The sequence below is a fragment of the Pongo abelii genome, chromosome 16, assembly GCF_028885655.2.
Source record: "Pongo abelii isolate AG06213 chromosome 16, NHGRI_mPonAbe1-v2.0_pri, whole genome shotgun sequence".
NCBI classification, from domain to species: Eukaryota; Metazoa; Chordata; class Mammalia; order Primates; family Hominidae; genus Pongo; species Pongo abelii.
This window is the reverse complement of record NC_072001.2, coordinates 58,368,012-58,383,529: the sequence shown is the minus strand read 5'-3', so window position 1 is coordinate 58,383,529 and position 15,518 is coordinate 58,368,012. Positions and strand designations below refer to the sequence as shown.

Sequence of the window (15,518 nt, the reverse complement as noted above, 5' to 3'; positions counted from 1 at the left end):
TCTTGGCCAGGCTGGTCTCAATCTCCTGACCTTGTGATCCACCCGCCTCGGCCTCCCAAAGTGTTGAGATTACAGGTGTGAGCCACCACACCCAGCCAGTCTCGAACTCTTGACCTAAGGTGATCCACCCCCCCTCAGCCTCCCAGAGTGCTGGGATTACAGGCATGAGCCACCGCCCCTGGCCTGAGTCTCTTATTTAAGGTATGTGTTTGTACAATGACTGGAGTATTTGAAACCTGAACTTTGACTCTCTTTGCTATATTGGAATTTAGGGTAGAGACACTTTAAAAGGAAGTATCTTAGATCTTGTCAACTTCCCAAATTTTAGCTTGCTTTATATTAACTACTTTTAGATTTTTTTGCCTGCATAATCCACAGTCTTAACTTTTCGTTTTGCTAGTTCCTTCGAAAAATGTATTTCTTATTGCAAAGATTGAAGAATTACATGTACCCTATGTGGATTTGTGGAAAAGGTGTATTATTCAACATAGCGTAATGTTAGAATAAACTTAATGAAGACAATACCTGTTTAAAGTCAGAGCTTGCAAGATGTGTTTCTTGTATTTATATTAATAAAAATATGTATTTAGATTTCTGATGGATACCTGCTTGAATTTAATACTGAGATACAATTATTTGTATCCTTTCTTGAAATTTGTTGTAATAAGATTTGATTTGAAATATGTATTTACCTTTATAGACTATCTAGCTGAAACAATCAATATGTATTTGAGTATGATTTTCCCTCCACAAGTAAACATGAGGGTAACAATGGAGAAGATCTTATCTTAATCTTTTTTTCTTACTTCAAAAAAAATTGGATAGTGATTTAAAGTGTTAATCCAAATTGCATTAAAACTTCACTATTTCCATGACCTTTGAATATTTTGTAGAAAAATAATTTTACAGGAGTGCTTTTAAAATGAGAAGTTACTTCTCTGTTATGTAGGATTTTGGTTATTAGTAAAATTTACCTTAATAGTTAATTAATAAAACATTGTCCTTTACTTCAGATTAGCCTTTTCAGACTATGAAAAGCCTGGACAATATATTATGAAGTAGGCCTACATAGTAATGAGATTAGTTGAATTAACATACAAGACCTAACCTAAGTGACTTTCCAAGTCACTACTTAAAAGACCACTTTTTTTCTTTTTTGAGACGGAGTTTTCCTCTGTTCCCCAGGCTGGAGTGCAGTGGTGCGATCTTGGCTCACTGCCACCTCCGTCTCCCAGGTTCAAGCGATCCTTCTGTCTCAGCCTCCCGAGTAGCTAGGATTACAGGTGTCTGCCAGCACGCCTGGCTAATTTTTGTATTTTTAGAAGAGACGAGGTTTCGCCCTGTTGGCCAGGTTGGTCTCGAACTCCTGACCTCAAGTGATCCGCCTGCCTCGGCCTCCCAAAGTGCTGGGATTATAGGTATGAGCCACCGTGCCTGGCCTGCTTTATAATAATTTAACAATACCATATTACTAATTGAATCATTCTTCATTTGCCAGCCCTGGTGCCATACAAATTTGAATTGGCAGATCTATACTGCAGGGAAGAGAAAGCTAGCATGACTAAGGATAGTGAAGCAGTGTACTCCAGGTATTTGGTTCTGAAAATGCTTCCAGAAGTTTTATTAAAAAGTTTCGTGAGAAAGCAGTCTTTCTTATTCTTACATTTGCTTGTGACTGTCAACATTCCAAATCATCAATGGAGTTCAGTTGATTTGGTCTTCTTCTCGAGTTGCTTTAAGTATTGATAGACTACCTGGCTCTTCGGCAGACTATTATATAACAAGATATCTAGATGCTAAGTTATAGAGCACAGAATGAATTACAGCTCAAAGGATACACTTACTGAATTATCCTGGAGATGGTAAGATTTAAGTTGTGTCTAATCATAGTTTATGATAGACTCAAGGGAAGGTGGAACATTCCAGTGATAGAGAATCTGATAACCTGAGGAAGAAGTAATCTTGGGTTTGGGAGCAGTGAAAAGACTGCTTGGACTACAGCAGAGTGTAGGTATTTAGAAATAATGGAATAGGTGGGGTGCTATTATAGTCATCCCTTGATGTACATGAGGGATGGGTTCCAGGATGCACCCCCATACCAAAATCCATACATACTAAAGTCCCTTGACTGCAGACCTCACATATATGAAAAGTCACCTCTCCATATACCTGGATTTTGCATCCTGCCATGTAGTTCAAACTCATGTTGCTCAAGGGTCAACTGTGTGTTGTAAAACGTCTTGGAATCTAGATAGGAAAGTTTGATTTATTGAGTAACCTGCTATCAGGTTAGAGAAAAAGGTGCCGGAACTTTTTGCTGGTGTGGAAAAAGTGGTATTGGAAAATGTAGAATAGTCAGTCAGTTAAGAGTTCTGTAATCTGGATATTTGGTGAGGAGGACCTTGACAATTGGAATAACAGTGGGAATGGAATAAGGGACATTGAAGGAATAATGGAAAATAATGGCAGTTTATTAAATTGTAGGAAATGTGCTAGCTGCTTCACTTTTGGAGTTGGGGTTACTGGGGAAGTTTTGCCAGATGATAGATGGTAAGCACAGTTTGGTTTGGTTTTACCCAAATTTGTTCTAGACAAATTTGGTTTGGGGCAGGTGTTGAGGTTTGATTTTTTTTTTTTTTCCACCCTACAAAGAGGCCCCCTACGCAGCAGGATGTGTTGGCTAGAAGCTCTGATGAGAAGTTAGGACAAGATCTGTAGCTTGGAATTCTTAATAGGAGTGATAGCAAAATCTGACAGCGGTGCAACATGGTAAAATAGGCAGCATTTGTAGACATGACTAGGCCAAAGATTGTATCTTGAGGATAAGACTTCAGGCAGCCGAAGGTGCAGGAAAAACCCCCAAGTGATGAGTCAGTAATACGGTAAAAGGCCGCGTTAAGACAGTAATCAAGCATATGCTATATTATACTATCTTGAATTCAGACCGCAACACAGGTTTAGATTATTTTCCAGGGGGCAAAGGAATTAATCTTCTCAGCAGTTTGAAATAGAAATTGCAGAAGTTTTCTATTACTCTGGGAACTATAGATAAATTTCAGCATTTGAAAAAAATCTGGGATTCTGCTGAGTAAGTTTGAAACAAGCTTGCCATGCTTCTATAAATTGAGAAATCTAAAGAGAGGAAATGAATTCTAACACAGAATATCATAGCTAGACTATGTAACAGTTATCTGTAAATTGGCAAAAGTTGTTTTTGGTGTTTTTCAAGATGTATTGAAGACATTTAAAATAATTTTTATAGCAGTAAGGGAAGAAATAGTGATCATTGCATCCTTTCTTTGTAAAAGACTCAGTAGATATAATGTTAAGGTTGCTAACTGCATTTTGCCTTATTTTTGATTTCGTGGTTTTTTCCCCCCATACATGACGCATGTGAACAGCATGTCTGAGTAAAGTAACATTTTGATTTTTAGGTTGAAAATATGAAGAATCCTAGTTGGTTTAAGATTCTTTTTTAAAGACGGAGTTTCACTCTTGTTGCCCAGGCTGGAGTGCAGTGGTACGATCTCGGCTCACCACAACCACTGCCTCCCGGGTTCAAGCGATTCTCCTGCCGCAGCCTCCCGAGTAGCTGGGATTACAGACATGCGCTACCACTCCCTGGCTAATTTTGTATTTTTAGTAGAGACAGGGTTTCTCCCTGTTGGTCGGGCTGGTCTCGAACTCCTGACTGCAGGTGATCCATCTGCTTTGGCCTCCCAAAGTGCTGGGATTACAGGCGTGAGCTACTGTGCCTGTCCAATTCTTTTATCCCTGTTGGGATAAGGACAGTGCTACTCCAGTATAGATTTAACCATTGGAGAATTCTTAACAAATTTGGCCTTGAGAATGGTGCACAATCACCATTAGCCAGTTATTTTCTGTGCTGTACTTTCTGGGCTTTGTTGTATCCTTAAGGCAAAATGTTAAAAAAAAAAAAAAAAAGGTTTTCATTTTTCCTTATTGACTTACGACCTGTGAAAAAATACCAGGGTTTGTTCATTTCTCTGATTAAGGGAGGCTGAAACATTTTTTGTACTTAAAAGATAACCCCCAAAACAACAAAGCTGAGTGCCTTCAATGTAGTAAGATAAGAACATTACATAAATTGTTCTCTTGGTTAGAGCCATATGGGCTGGCCTGTGTGTTTTAATACAAAAGATAGTGAACTGCTTAAATGTTCCTGGGTATATGTAAATAAATGTTTTTAAGAACTAGCCTACTTGGCCTTACTTAGATTGCTTTAACGTTCACCACCATTTGATGAATGATTGATCATGGGCTTTCACTTAACTTTTTTTATTTTATTTTATTTTTATTTTTAGTAGAGACAGGGTTTCACCATATTGGCCAGGCTGCTCTTGAACTCCTGACCTCAAATGATCTACCTGCCTTGGCCTCCCAACGTGCTGGGATTACAGGCGTGAGCCATCGTGCCCAGCCTCAGTTACTTATTCTTTATTTATGTAATCAGAATTTTTAAAGAACGGTGAAATACTGATACTCTGAATGAAATGATTGTCAAGATTACATAGGTTATGGCCAGGCACAGTGGCTCACACATGTAATCCCAGCACTCTGAGAAGCCAAGGTGGGTGGATCACTTGAGGCCAGGAGTTTGAGACCAGCCTGGCCAACATGGCAAAACCCTGTCTCTATAAAAAATTAGTTGGGCCTGGTGGCGCTTGCCTGTAGTCCCAGCCACTCGGGAAGCTGAGTCATGAGAATTGCTTGAACCAGGGAGGCAGAGGTTGCAGTGAGCTGAGATCATACCAGCCTGGGCTATGGAGCAAGACTCTTCTCAAAAAAAAAAAAAAAAAAAAAACAACACAACAACAAAAGATTACATAGCTTATATGCAGATTACCAATTACCAATATTAAAAAATATATAAAACATTTAATGATAATATTTTTGTTACATACCCTTAATAAAAATATTTATTTTAGGCACAATTCAGATTCAGAAGCGTCAGCAGTTAGTCAGAAAGATACATGAAGATGAATTGAATGATATGAAGGATTATCTTTCCCAGTGTCAACAGGAACAAGGATCTTTTATAGATTATAAGGTATGTACCACTAACAAATATTTAAAATAATTGTTAGTAATTGTTTTGCTTATTAGTTAGAGCTTATTGTGCTTATTAGTACAGATTAGTAAATCAGTAATAATGCTGATCATTGTTGAATTGAGTACGGGTACTTAGTGTGTCCTAGTCATTGTCATGAGTGCATCATATAGAGTATTTCTCTTATTCTCACAACATGTGAATTAAGCAATTACTAACTTTTATAGGTGGAAAAGAGGTTTAGAAAAATTAAGTGACTTTCTCAAGGTAGCAACTGGCAGAGCTAGTTTGTTTTTGTTTGATTGTTTATTTATTTGAGATGGAGTCTCGCTCTGTTGCCCAGGCTGGAGTGCAGTGGTGCAACCTCAGGTTGCTGCAACTTCCACCTCCTGGGTTCAAGCGATTCTTGTGCCTCAGCCTCCCAAGTAGCTGGGATTACAGGTGCGCGCCACTATGCCTGGCTAATTTTTTTGTATTTTTAGTAGAGACAGGGTTTCATTATGTTGGCCACGCTGGTCTCGAACTCCTGACCTCCGTCTACCCACCTCAGTCTCCTAAAGTGCTGGGATTACAGATGTCAGCCACCATGCCTGGCCATGGCCTTTTTTTGTTTTGCTTTGTTTGGGAGAGCTAATTAATTGATTCTAAGGATTTGACTTAAGAACTCTTATCCCTAACTGCTATTTTATAGTTAACATCTTTTATAAGTGACATTTTATATGTGTATATAGACATTTTTATTAACATTATATTCACATAGCGAAGCAAACATTTTCAGTCGGCAGGAGGGAAAGAGGAGAGTTGTGGTTTTATAGCCTCTCTAAGATCTTCTCTTGATCAGGGGACATAGCCATTCCTTTCCATTGTTTTTTTTATTCTGATGGAAGGGAAAGCATGTTATGTTTTTCTGCCTATAACTCACCTAGATCTCGTCTCGCAGGACTGTACTGTCCATTCTATCATTACCTAACACTTCTGTGGGTTTATGAGGATCAGCAAAATAGCTGGTCTCCTATCTAGTTTTTTCCTAGGAAGGATGTAGAGAGAAACTCAGGGTAGAAAAATAAGATATGTCTGGGTGTGGTGGCAACGTCCCAAATTCCCAAAGTTGACGACCTTGGGAGGCCAAGGTAGGTGGATTGCTTGAGCCCAGGAGTTCAAGACCAGCCTGGCCAATATGGTGAAACCTTGTCTCTACTAAAAATACAAAAATTAGCCGGGTGTGGTGGCACATACCTGTAATCCCAGCTTTTTGGGAGGCTTAGGCACAAGAATTGCTTGAATCTGGGAGGCAGAGGTTATAGTGAGCTGAGATCACGCTATTGCACTCCCACCTGGGCCACAGAGGAAGACTGTCTCAAAAAAAAAAAAAAAAAAAAAGGAAAAGGAAAGAAAAGTAAGCTATTGTTTTTTCCTCCATTTTTCCACCCTCAATTCTCACACTTAATTTTCGTATGCTTCCCTTACAGGTTATATTTCTTGAAAAGACAAAAATACTACTTTGTAACTAAATTGTATCTTTCAGGGAGGTACTTCTCCCATCCAAGTACTAACCAGGCCAGACCCTGCCTAGCTTCTGCCATCAGAGGAGATTGGCCGCATTCAGGGTGGTATGGCTGTAGACACAGGGAGGTACTTCTGAAGTTAATATAAATAGTTCAGTTTTTCCTACCTGTATCAGAAGATGCCATTTTCTTCTTCACCACAATGTTTTCTGGTTCCATAGGATAACATTGGCTTTTGGAAAACTCACCATGCATAAACCTCTAGAGAGAGTTTGTAGTTTGGTTTGGGTTTGGGTTTTTTTTTTTTTTTCCCTGAGATGGAGCCTCGCTCTGTTGCCCAGGCTGGAGTGCAGTGGGGTGATCTCAGCTCACTGGAACCTCTGCCTCCTGGGTTCAAGTGATTCTCCTGCTTCAGTCTCCCAAGTAGCTGGGATTACAGGCTCCCTCCACTATGCCCCGTTCATTTTTTGCATTTTCAGTAGAGATGGGGTTTCACCATGTTGTCCAGGCTGGTCTTGAACTCCTGACCTCAGGTAATCTGCCTGCCTCGGCCTCCCAAAGTGCTGGGATTACAGGCGTGAGTCACTGCGCCTGGCCTGTTTTTTTTGTTTTTGTTTTTGTTTTTTAAGAGACAGGGTTTCATTCTTATTGCCCAGGCTGGAGTGCAGTGGTGTGATCATGGCTCACTGCTGCCTTAATTTCCTGGGCTCAAGCAATCCTCCTGGCTTAGCCTCTCAAGTAGCTGCGACCACAAGCACACGCCACCATGTCCAACTTGGTTTTTAAATTTTTCATAGAGATGGGGTCTCACTGTGTTGTTGCCTAGGCTATTCTGGAACTTCTGGGTTCAAGTGATCCTCCCACCTTGGCCTCAAAATGCTGAGATTAAAGGATTGAGCCACTGTGCCCAGCTAGAGAGTCAGTTTTTGCAGATCTCTTGTTTCTGGCTGTTAAGTGTGGATCAGATAGATTTTGAAGCTCTTTGGAAGACCTGGTCAGGATCTGCTTATCAATCACTTATGTCAACATCATATTTACTGCATGAGGAATGCTGTACTCTTTTTTCATCCTGTGGCTTCCTGTGCTTGTGCATTTCAAGATTATGCCACACCAGTGCATCAGTCTCTTCTACTCCACAGTCCACTGCTGTTGGGTAGAAGAAATTTCTTTTCTCTCATACAGGTAGAGCAGATGAAATGACTGTGATTAAATTTTAAATCTTTATTTGTTCTCTGAAGATTAATGAGCCAGAAAGTGAAGCAGTCATTTCAGATAGTTATTTTTCAAGTGTAAAATAGTGTCCTTCTCTTAAAGGACTTGTATTTTTTTTTTTTCCTTATTTCTGAATCCAGGTAAGTGACTGCTCTGACTCAAGTGGGGTAACCAGAACGTTTGTGATAAATTAAGCCAAATTTAAGTATCATTTTGCAGATTTATACATAAGATATTTTTAACTCGATGTATAATGCTGTAAGAATCTGTTGAACCATATTGTTTAAGTTTTGACTGTTTTTGGTTAAATTTTGTTACTAATGCATATGTTTGAAAGAAAATTCAAATCAGTCAAGGATACCCTTATTGAAGCAGTAAAATTCTATAAGCGGAATTGACCATGATTTCTACCACGGGTGCTGACTTTCAGTTATAGTAATCTATAGATTAATCTTCAGAGTTATATTAATCTGTACAGATTACAGAACTGCTGTAATCTGAGTGACAATCACTTCAAAAGTTTACCATAAAATTGGATAAGTTAGTTATAAATGTTCAAGATTCAGTCTGTCTTCTAACATGCTTATAGAATTTATGGCTTATCTGTACTTACTTAGAAATGTTAATTGCATAGGACTAAAATGTTTCAAATAGGACTAAGATTGTTAGAATTTCATCCTTTGAAGGGTACACTGAGTACAAACAATTTTTGAAGCCATAAGTCAGCTCTTGATGTAATTTTACTTTTATTTTTTATTTGTTTATTTTTTTGAGACAGAGTCTCGCTCTGTTGCCAGGCTGGAGTGCAGTGGTGCGATCTCGGCTCACTGTAACATTTGCCTCCCGGGTTCAAGCAATTCCCCTGCCTCAGCCTCCCAAGTAGCTGGGACTACAGGTGCATGCCACCATGCCCAGCTAATTTTTGTATTTTTAGTAGAGACGGGGTTTCACCACGTTGGCCAGGATGGTCTCGATTTCTTGATCTCGTGATCCACCTACCTCAGCCTCCCAAAGTGCTGGGATTACAGGCATGAGCCACCGCACCCAGCTAATAATTTTTACCTTTTATAAAAGGTAATCTCTCTTCCTGATTCAGAAAAACCTTTAGTCCTGCAAGCTCTAGCTAATTTTCTGTCTTTTAAATTCGTCCAGCCGGGCGTGGTGGTTCACGCCTGTAATGCCAGCACTTTGGGAGGCTGGAGAGTCGCTTGAACTCAAGAGGCAGAGGTTGCAGTGAGCCAAGATTGCGCCACTGCACTCTAGTCTGGGCGACAGAGTGAGACTCCATCTCAAGAAAAAAAAAATTCTTCCACCATGCTATAGTTCTCAATTTGATGTAGCTCTCTGCTCTGTGTTTTCTTGCATATGAACCTTGTATTTCCCAATGTTTATACTATTGAAAATACTACCGGTGGGGTGGGGGGGGGGGTAGTATCTGTAGAAGTAAAGACAAAAGCTTTTGGGGTATTATATCTTAAAGATTTAAATTCAGCTTTTAAAGCACTTGACATTTTATTTCTTCTGTTTCAAAAAAAAAATGTAGTCATTGAAAGAAAATCTTGCAAGGTGTTGGACACTTACTGAAGCAGAGAAGATGTCCTTTGAAACTCAGAAAACGAACCTTGCTACAGAAAATCAGTATTTAAGAGTATCCCTGGAGAAGGAAGAAAAAGCCTTGTCCTCATTACAGGAAGAGTTAAACAAACTAAGAGAACAGATTAGAATATTGGAAGATAAAGGGACAAGTACTGAATTAGTTAAAGAAAATCAGAAACTTAAGCAGCATTTGGAAGAGGAAAAGCAGAAAAAACACAGCTTTCTTAGTCAAAGGGAGACTCTGTTGACAGAAGCAAAGATGCTAAAGAGGGAACTGGAGAGAGAACGACTAGTAACTACGGCTTTAAGAGGGGAACTCCAGCAGTTAAGTGGTAGTCAGTTACATGGCAAGTCAGATTCTCCCAATGTATATACTGAAAAAAAGGAAATAGCAATCTTACGGGAAAGACTCACTGAGCTGGAACGGAAGCTAACCTTCGAACAACAGCGTTCTGATTTGTGGGAAAGATTGTATGTTGAGGCAAAAGATCAAAGTGGAAAACAAGAAACGGATGGAAAAAAGAAAGTGGGCAGAGGAAACCACAGGGCTAAAAATAAGTCAAAGGAAACATTTTTGGGTTCAGTTAAGGAAACATTTGATGCCATGAAGAATTCTACCAAGGAGTTTGTGAGGCATCATAAAGAGAAAATTAAGCAGGCTAAAGAAGCTGTGAAGGAAAATCTGAAAAAATTCTCAGATTCAGTTAAATCCACTTTCAGACATTTTAAAGATACCACCAAGAATATCTTTGATGAAAAGGGTAATAAAAGATTTGGTGCTACAAAAGCAGCAGCTGAAAAACCAAGAACAGTTTTTAGTGACTATTTACATCCACAGTATAAGGCACCTACAGAAAACCATCATAATAGAGGCCCTACTATGCAAAATGATGGAAGGAAAGAAAAGCCAGTTCACTTTAAAGAATTCAGAAAAAATACAAATTCAAGGAAATGCAGTCCTGGTCATGCTTGTAGAGAAAATTCTCATTCTTTCAGAAAGGCTTGTTATGGTGTATTTGATTGTGCTCAACAAGAGTCCATTAGCCTTTTTAACACAGTGGTGAATCCTATAAGGATGGATGAATTTAGACAGATAATTCAAAGGTACATGTTAAAAGAACTGGATACTTTTTGTCACTGGAACGAACTTGATCGGTTCATCAATAAGTTTTTCCTAAACGGTGTCTTTATACATGATCAGAAGCTCTTCACTGACTTTGTTAATGATGTTAAAGATTATCTTAGAAACATGAAGGAATATCAAGTAGATAATGATGGAGTATTTGAGAAGTTGGATGAATATATATATAGACACTTCTTTGGTCACACTTTTTCCCCTCCATATGGACCCAGGTCGGTTTACATAAAACCGTGTCATTACAGTAGTTTGTAACATTTGTAGATTGGATAGCATTTTTATGATTTGATGAGTTTCTTGGAAGGTTACTGTTCCTAAGAGTTGTGCTTTATTGCCACTGAGAGAATTCAGAATAAATTGAAAGATGGAGTCTAAAAATTATTAGCTGTTACAAATGGAACATTTCATTATAACGTAATCACTTTAACTTGAGCAAATGGTTTAATTTTTATCTTAAAAATCAGTTAAGAATATATAAAATCCTACTTTGGCCAAGTTTGTTTCTTTTCATTATAGTTTATATGAAAAGATCACCTTAAGTGAAATTATTTTCCTTTAATCTTCTATGTATTTATTCACTTTCGGAAGCTAGGAGTGAGCAACACAAATTTTACTCTGAAGTCAGAAGAGCTCATATATAATAATTCTAATGTCCCACCTATTTTCACTTGTCCATTCCGTGTACCAGCTTAGTTATGATACTTAGTCACATAATTATCTTTGATAAAGGTCGGGGCACAAAGAGGCAAACTGAGCAAGTCAAATTCTAATGTGTGTACCTCATAATAATTTTTTATCCATTTTCATCTATTTATATTCTGTAACATGAAACTTACCTAATCTTCAAATGTTAGCTTCACTTTTTACCTTTGAAATACTTAATCTTTCTGAATAAATATAATGTGTCTATAAAATAATGAGACTGATTTTGGTGTCTTTAGTCATTAAGCAGGTATCTAGTCCTATAATGAACAAAGGTGAGGCTGCCTTGAGGAGACAAGTGAAAAATTTTTGCTTCAAAGGAGCTCACAAGCTAAGTAAATAAATGAAATTAAGGTATGGGGGCATGGTGGCCTCAGGCTGTCTGGAGATGTTTGGAAAGGCTTCTTGAGTGAGGTGGCCTTTGAACTGAACTTAGTTTTTAAAGTAGCTTTTGGAAGAGAAATGAGGATTTGCTATGCAGACAGGGAAGGGAATTTCACTTAAAAGGAAAGTCATTTGGAGATGTGAAGATACTGCTTTAAGGAAGCAGGGTAGAGCTGGAGGATAAGAGATGCACACCATGAAGGGCCCCATTTTATGCTAAAGGTTTTGTCCTGTAGGACATGGAGAACTTCTGAAGAATTTTCAAGGCGGGTGGGATAAGATTATATTGTATTTTAGATTACAGTAGTCCCCCCTTATCTTCAGGATATATGTTCCAAGACCCCCAGTGGATGCTGGAAACCAGGGATAGAACATAATTCTGTATAATGCATGAATTTCTTTTTCCTTCTTTACAATCTCACACATAGGTTTGTTCTTACCATAGATCTTACCAATCTCAGCATACTTTGTTTCTCTTATTGAGAACCTTCACCCTTTCACTTAAAGGAGGCACTTTATAGCTTCTCTTTGGCATATCCAAATGCCAGCATCACTATTGTATTTTGGGGTCATTATTAAGTTACTTAATCATCCTTAATAATCGTTATCTTAGGGATACTTGAACACAAGCACTGTGGTAGGATAACAGTATATCTGATTAACAGACTGCTACTAGGTGATTAGTGGGTGGGTAGTGTAAATACATGACAAAAGGATGATTCACATCCCATTTGGGATGGAGCAGAACTGCATTATTTCATCACATTACCCAGAACAGGCATATAGTTGAAAACTTATGAATTTTTTCTTTTTTTAATTATTTGAGATGGAATCTCGCTTTGTCAGCCAGGCTGGAGTGCAGTGACATGATCTCAGCTCACTGCAACCTCTATCTCCTGGGTTCAGGTGATTCTCCCTAGTCTCCCAAGTAGCTGGGACTATAGGCGCGTGCCACCACACCCGGCTAATTTTCTTATTTTTAGTAGAGACGGGGTTTCACCATGTTGGCCAGGCTGTTCTTGAAATCCTGACCTCAAGTGATCCACACATCTCCACCTCCCAAAGTGCTGGGATTACAGTCGTGAGCCACTGTGCCCCGCCTAAAACTGATGAATTATTTCTGAAATTTTCTATTTAACATTTTCAGACCACAGTTGACCACAGGTAACCGAAACCTCAATCACAGAAAGTAAAGCCGTGGATAAGGCGGGACTAATGTATTGGTAGCAGCCTAGAGGATTGATGGGAAAGGTGTGAAGCTAGAAGGTGGTCAATACAATACAGACATGAGCTGATGAGCATCTAAACTGGGACAATAGTAGTAGGAGAGGAAAGCAGAAAACATTTGGAAAATAGTAACATTGATATTTCTTGTGAAGGAAAAGTAGAAAGTAACATTGACTTCTAGATTTCTGGGTTGGGTCATTTGTTGGATAGTAGTACCACTGAGATAGGGAATTCAAGGTTTGGGGCAAGGGTAATTGGAGATGAGAATTGTGTTTGGAGGTAACTACTGATATTCAAGTGGAGAGGGTTAGTTGGCAGTTCTATGGTCATCTCTTTTGCCGAGACTGTATATTTATCAGACTCCTGGGAGAGCACCAACATCTATGGGGTTGTAGGGAAGGCTAAGGACAAGAGTGGGGAGTGATACCATGAAAATCCAAAAGCCATCTCAAGTAAAAGGAATAAATGTGTCACGCTTTTTAAAAAGTTGATGTGCGGAAAATGTTTTCTTGGCTTGGAAACTGGGTGGCCAGGGGATGACAGTATGGACTTCCAGTGAAGTAGTGACGGAAGCCTGATCGTAGACATTGAGGAAAGCGGTGTAGGTGTTGTGAGCTTTTGCTGTTAAGAGAAAGTTGAGACTTTTGTTTTGCTTTGTTTGTGAGAGATGTGTATGTATTTCTGCTGAGTGATAACGCCAACGGGGAGGGACTGATTTTTATAGGAAAGGAGGAAAAATAATGGAAACACATCTCATTATTTTATTGTCACATTTCTTTGTTATCTTTTGAGTGTTTCCCCTTTTTGCCAGTAGAGTTATTGTCTATTTTTTCTTTCTATAGGACAAAAAAACTAATACAGACTCCTTTATTTTTATATGGATATACTAGGATTGTAATTCAGATATTTAGTATCTTTTTTCAGTGTTCAGATAATAGATTAATGGAGAAAACATTTAAAATTGTTTTAAATTTAAATACATTGAACTCTAACATAGATGAAAAATGTGTTTACTGCTTTCAGTCGACCTGATAAAAAGCAACGTATGGTAAATATTGAAAACTCCAGGCATCGAAAACAAGAGCAGAAGCACCTTCAGCCACAGCCTTATAAAAGGGAAGGTAAATGGCATAAATATGGTCGCACTAATGGAAGACAAATGGCAAATCTTGAAATAGAATTGGGGCAATTACCTTTTGATCCTCAATACTGATTCACAATTGAGTTAAATTAGACAACTGTAAAAGAAAAATATATGCTTTGTATAATGTTTGGTATTGAAACTAATGAAATTACCAAGATGACAGTGTCTTTTCTTTTGTTTCTGAGTATCAGTTTGATAACTTTATATTATTACTCAGAAGCATTAGTTAAAAGCCTACTAACCTGCATTTTCGTGTAGCTTCATTGAATTTTTTTTGACACTGGAAATGTTCAACTGTAGTTTTATTAAGGAAGCCAGGCATGCAACAGATTTTGTGCATGAATGAGACTTCCTTTCAGTGTAAGAGCTTAAAGCAAGCTCAATCATACATGACAAAGTGTAATTAACACTGATGTTTGGGTTAAATTTGCAGCAAAGCTTGAGAAAAGTACATTGTTCTGGAATTTCATCATTAACATTTTATAATCTTACACTCACTTCTTGTCTTTTTGTGGGTTCAAGAGCCCTCTGACTTGTGAAGAATTTGCTGCCCTCTTAGGAGCTTGCTGACTTGTTTTCATGTGAAATTTTTTGCACATCTGAATATCGTGGAAGAAACAATAAAACTACACCATGAGGAAAACTAAAGGTCTTTATTTAAAATCTAGCATTGTATTAACATGTAATTTTATACTATGTGGTATTGTATACATTTCCTCAGTAGTGATATTTGGTAAAGCAGTTCATACAGCTTTTTTCTAAGTTCCATGAATCTTACCCAGTGTTTACCGAAGTATTTAAGCAGCATCTGAATATTTCCACCCAGCAAAGTTAATTTATCTCGGAAAGTTCAGAATTTCATCTTCGTGTTGAATTTCCCTTTTAACTTCCGTTCATAGACATATACGTGACTTCCAATTCGACCCTCCGGCAAGTGAGTGTGGAAGAAAACAGCAGTTCTGTTATAATTGCTTGAAATTAGGAAAGCGCTTATTTCCTAGAAGCAAATAAATGTTTAAGTAAATAAAGGCTACATTTTGCTGAGTACTGTTTCAGTCAATTTTAGAATTGCCTATTCTAATTGCTCTCTACAACTTTTTGCTTAATGAAAAAATTAACTTATAGGAAGTAAAATACCTTGATAGTTACAGAACTGGGGCTGATTTTGACTGGAGAAAAGACTAATTATGAAATGTGGGTTGAAACAGACCGTAAAAAGGTTATATTATCTATTTACCCGAGGGTTTCCTAAACTTGGGGTAAAATTAAAATACTGAGTTTTCCTCTTTTTCATGTTTACTTACCTCTTCCAAAATGCTGAAGGTGATCAAGTGAGTAGGCAATGATGCATCATCATGAAACTCTCTATGTAACCAGTTTAAGGGATTTAGGTAAAATACATCTGCTTCATCAAGATAGTGACTTTTTCCAGTCAGGTCTGGGGGACACTGGAGAAATCTCATGGGAAGTGGGCAGTGAACATGGCTATGAAAAGAAAAGTTACCATAATAAATACAAGTAAAACATGAAAGTTTTCAT

The 15,518-nt window shown here is 38.2% G+C and overlaps 2 protein-coding genes across 26 annotated transcripts in view; one reads left to right on the top strand and one right to left on the bottom strand.

The window, feature by feature from the left end:
- Positions 1–15,023, top strand: part of CCPG1 (cell cycle progression 1) — a 55,897-nt gene extending 40,874 nt beyond the window's left edge. For 9 of the 24 annotated variants that reach the window (XM_009249854.4, XM_063716654.1, XM_054531506.1 and 6 more), the window contains 3 exons: positions 4,950–5,071; positions 9,332–10,737; positions 13,859–15,023. In XM_009249854.4, the coding sequence (XP_009248129.3) occupies positions 4,950–5,071; positions 9,332–10,737; positions 13,859–14,048 (1,718 nt within the window). In that variant the 3' untranslated portion in view covers positions 14,049–15,023. The remainder of the gene's footprint in view (positions 1–4,949; positions 5,072–9,331; positions 10,738–13,858) is intronic. The other 15 variants (XM_024232378.3, XM_054531511.1, XM_063716656.1 and 12 more) reach the window with 4 other exon arrangements.
- Positions 14,614–15,518, bottom strand: part of PIGB (phosphatidylinositol glycan anchor biosynthesis class B) — a 35,952-nt gene continuing 35,047 nt past the window's right edge. For both annotated transcript variants that reach the window (XM_063716660.1, XM_009249856.4), the window contains 2 exons: positions 15,284–15,464; positions 14,614–14,976 (listed from right to left, as the gene is read on the bottom strand). In XM_063716660.1, the coding sequence (XP_063572730.1) occupies positions 14,830–14,976; positions 15,284–15,464 (328 nt within the window). In that variant the 3' untranslated portion in view covers positions 14,614–14,829. The remainder of the gene's footprint in view (positions 14,977–15,283; positions 15,465–15,518) is intronic.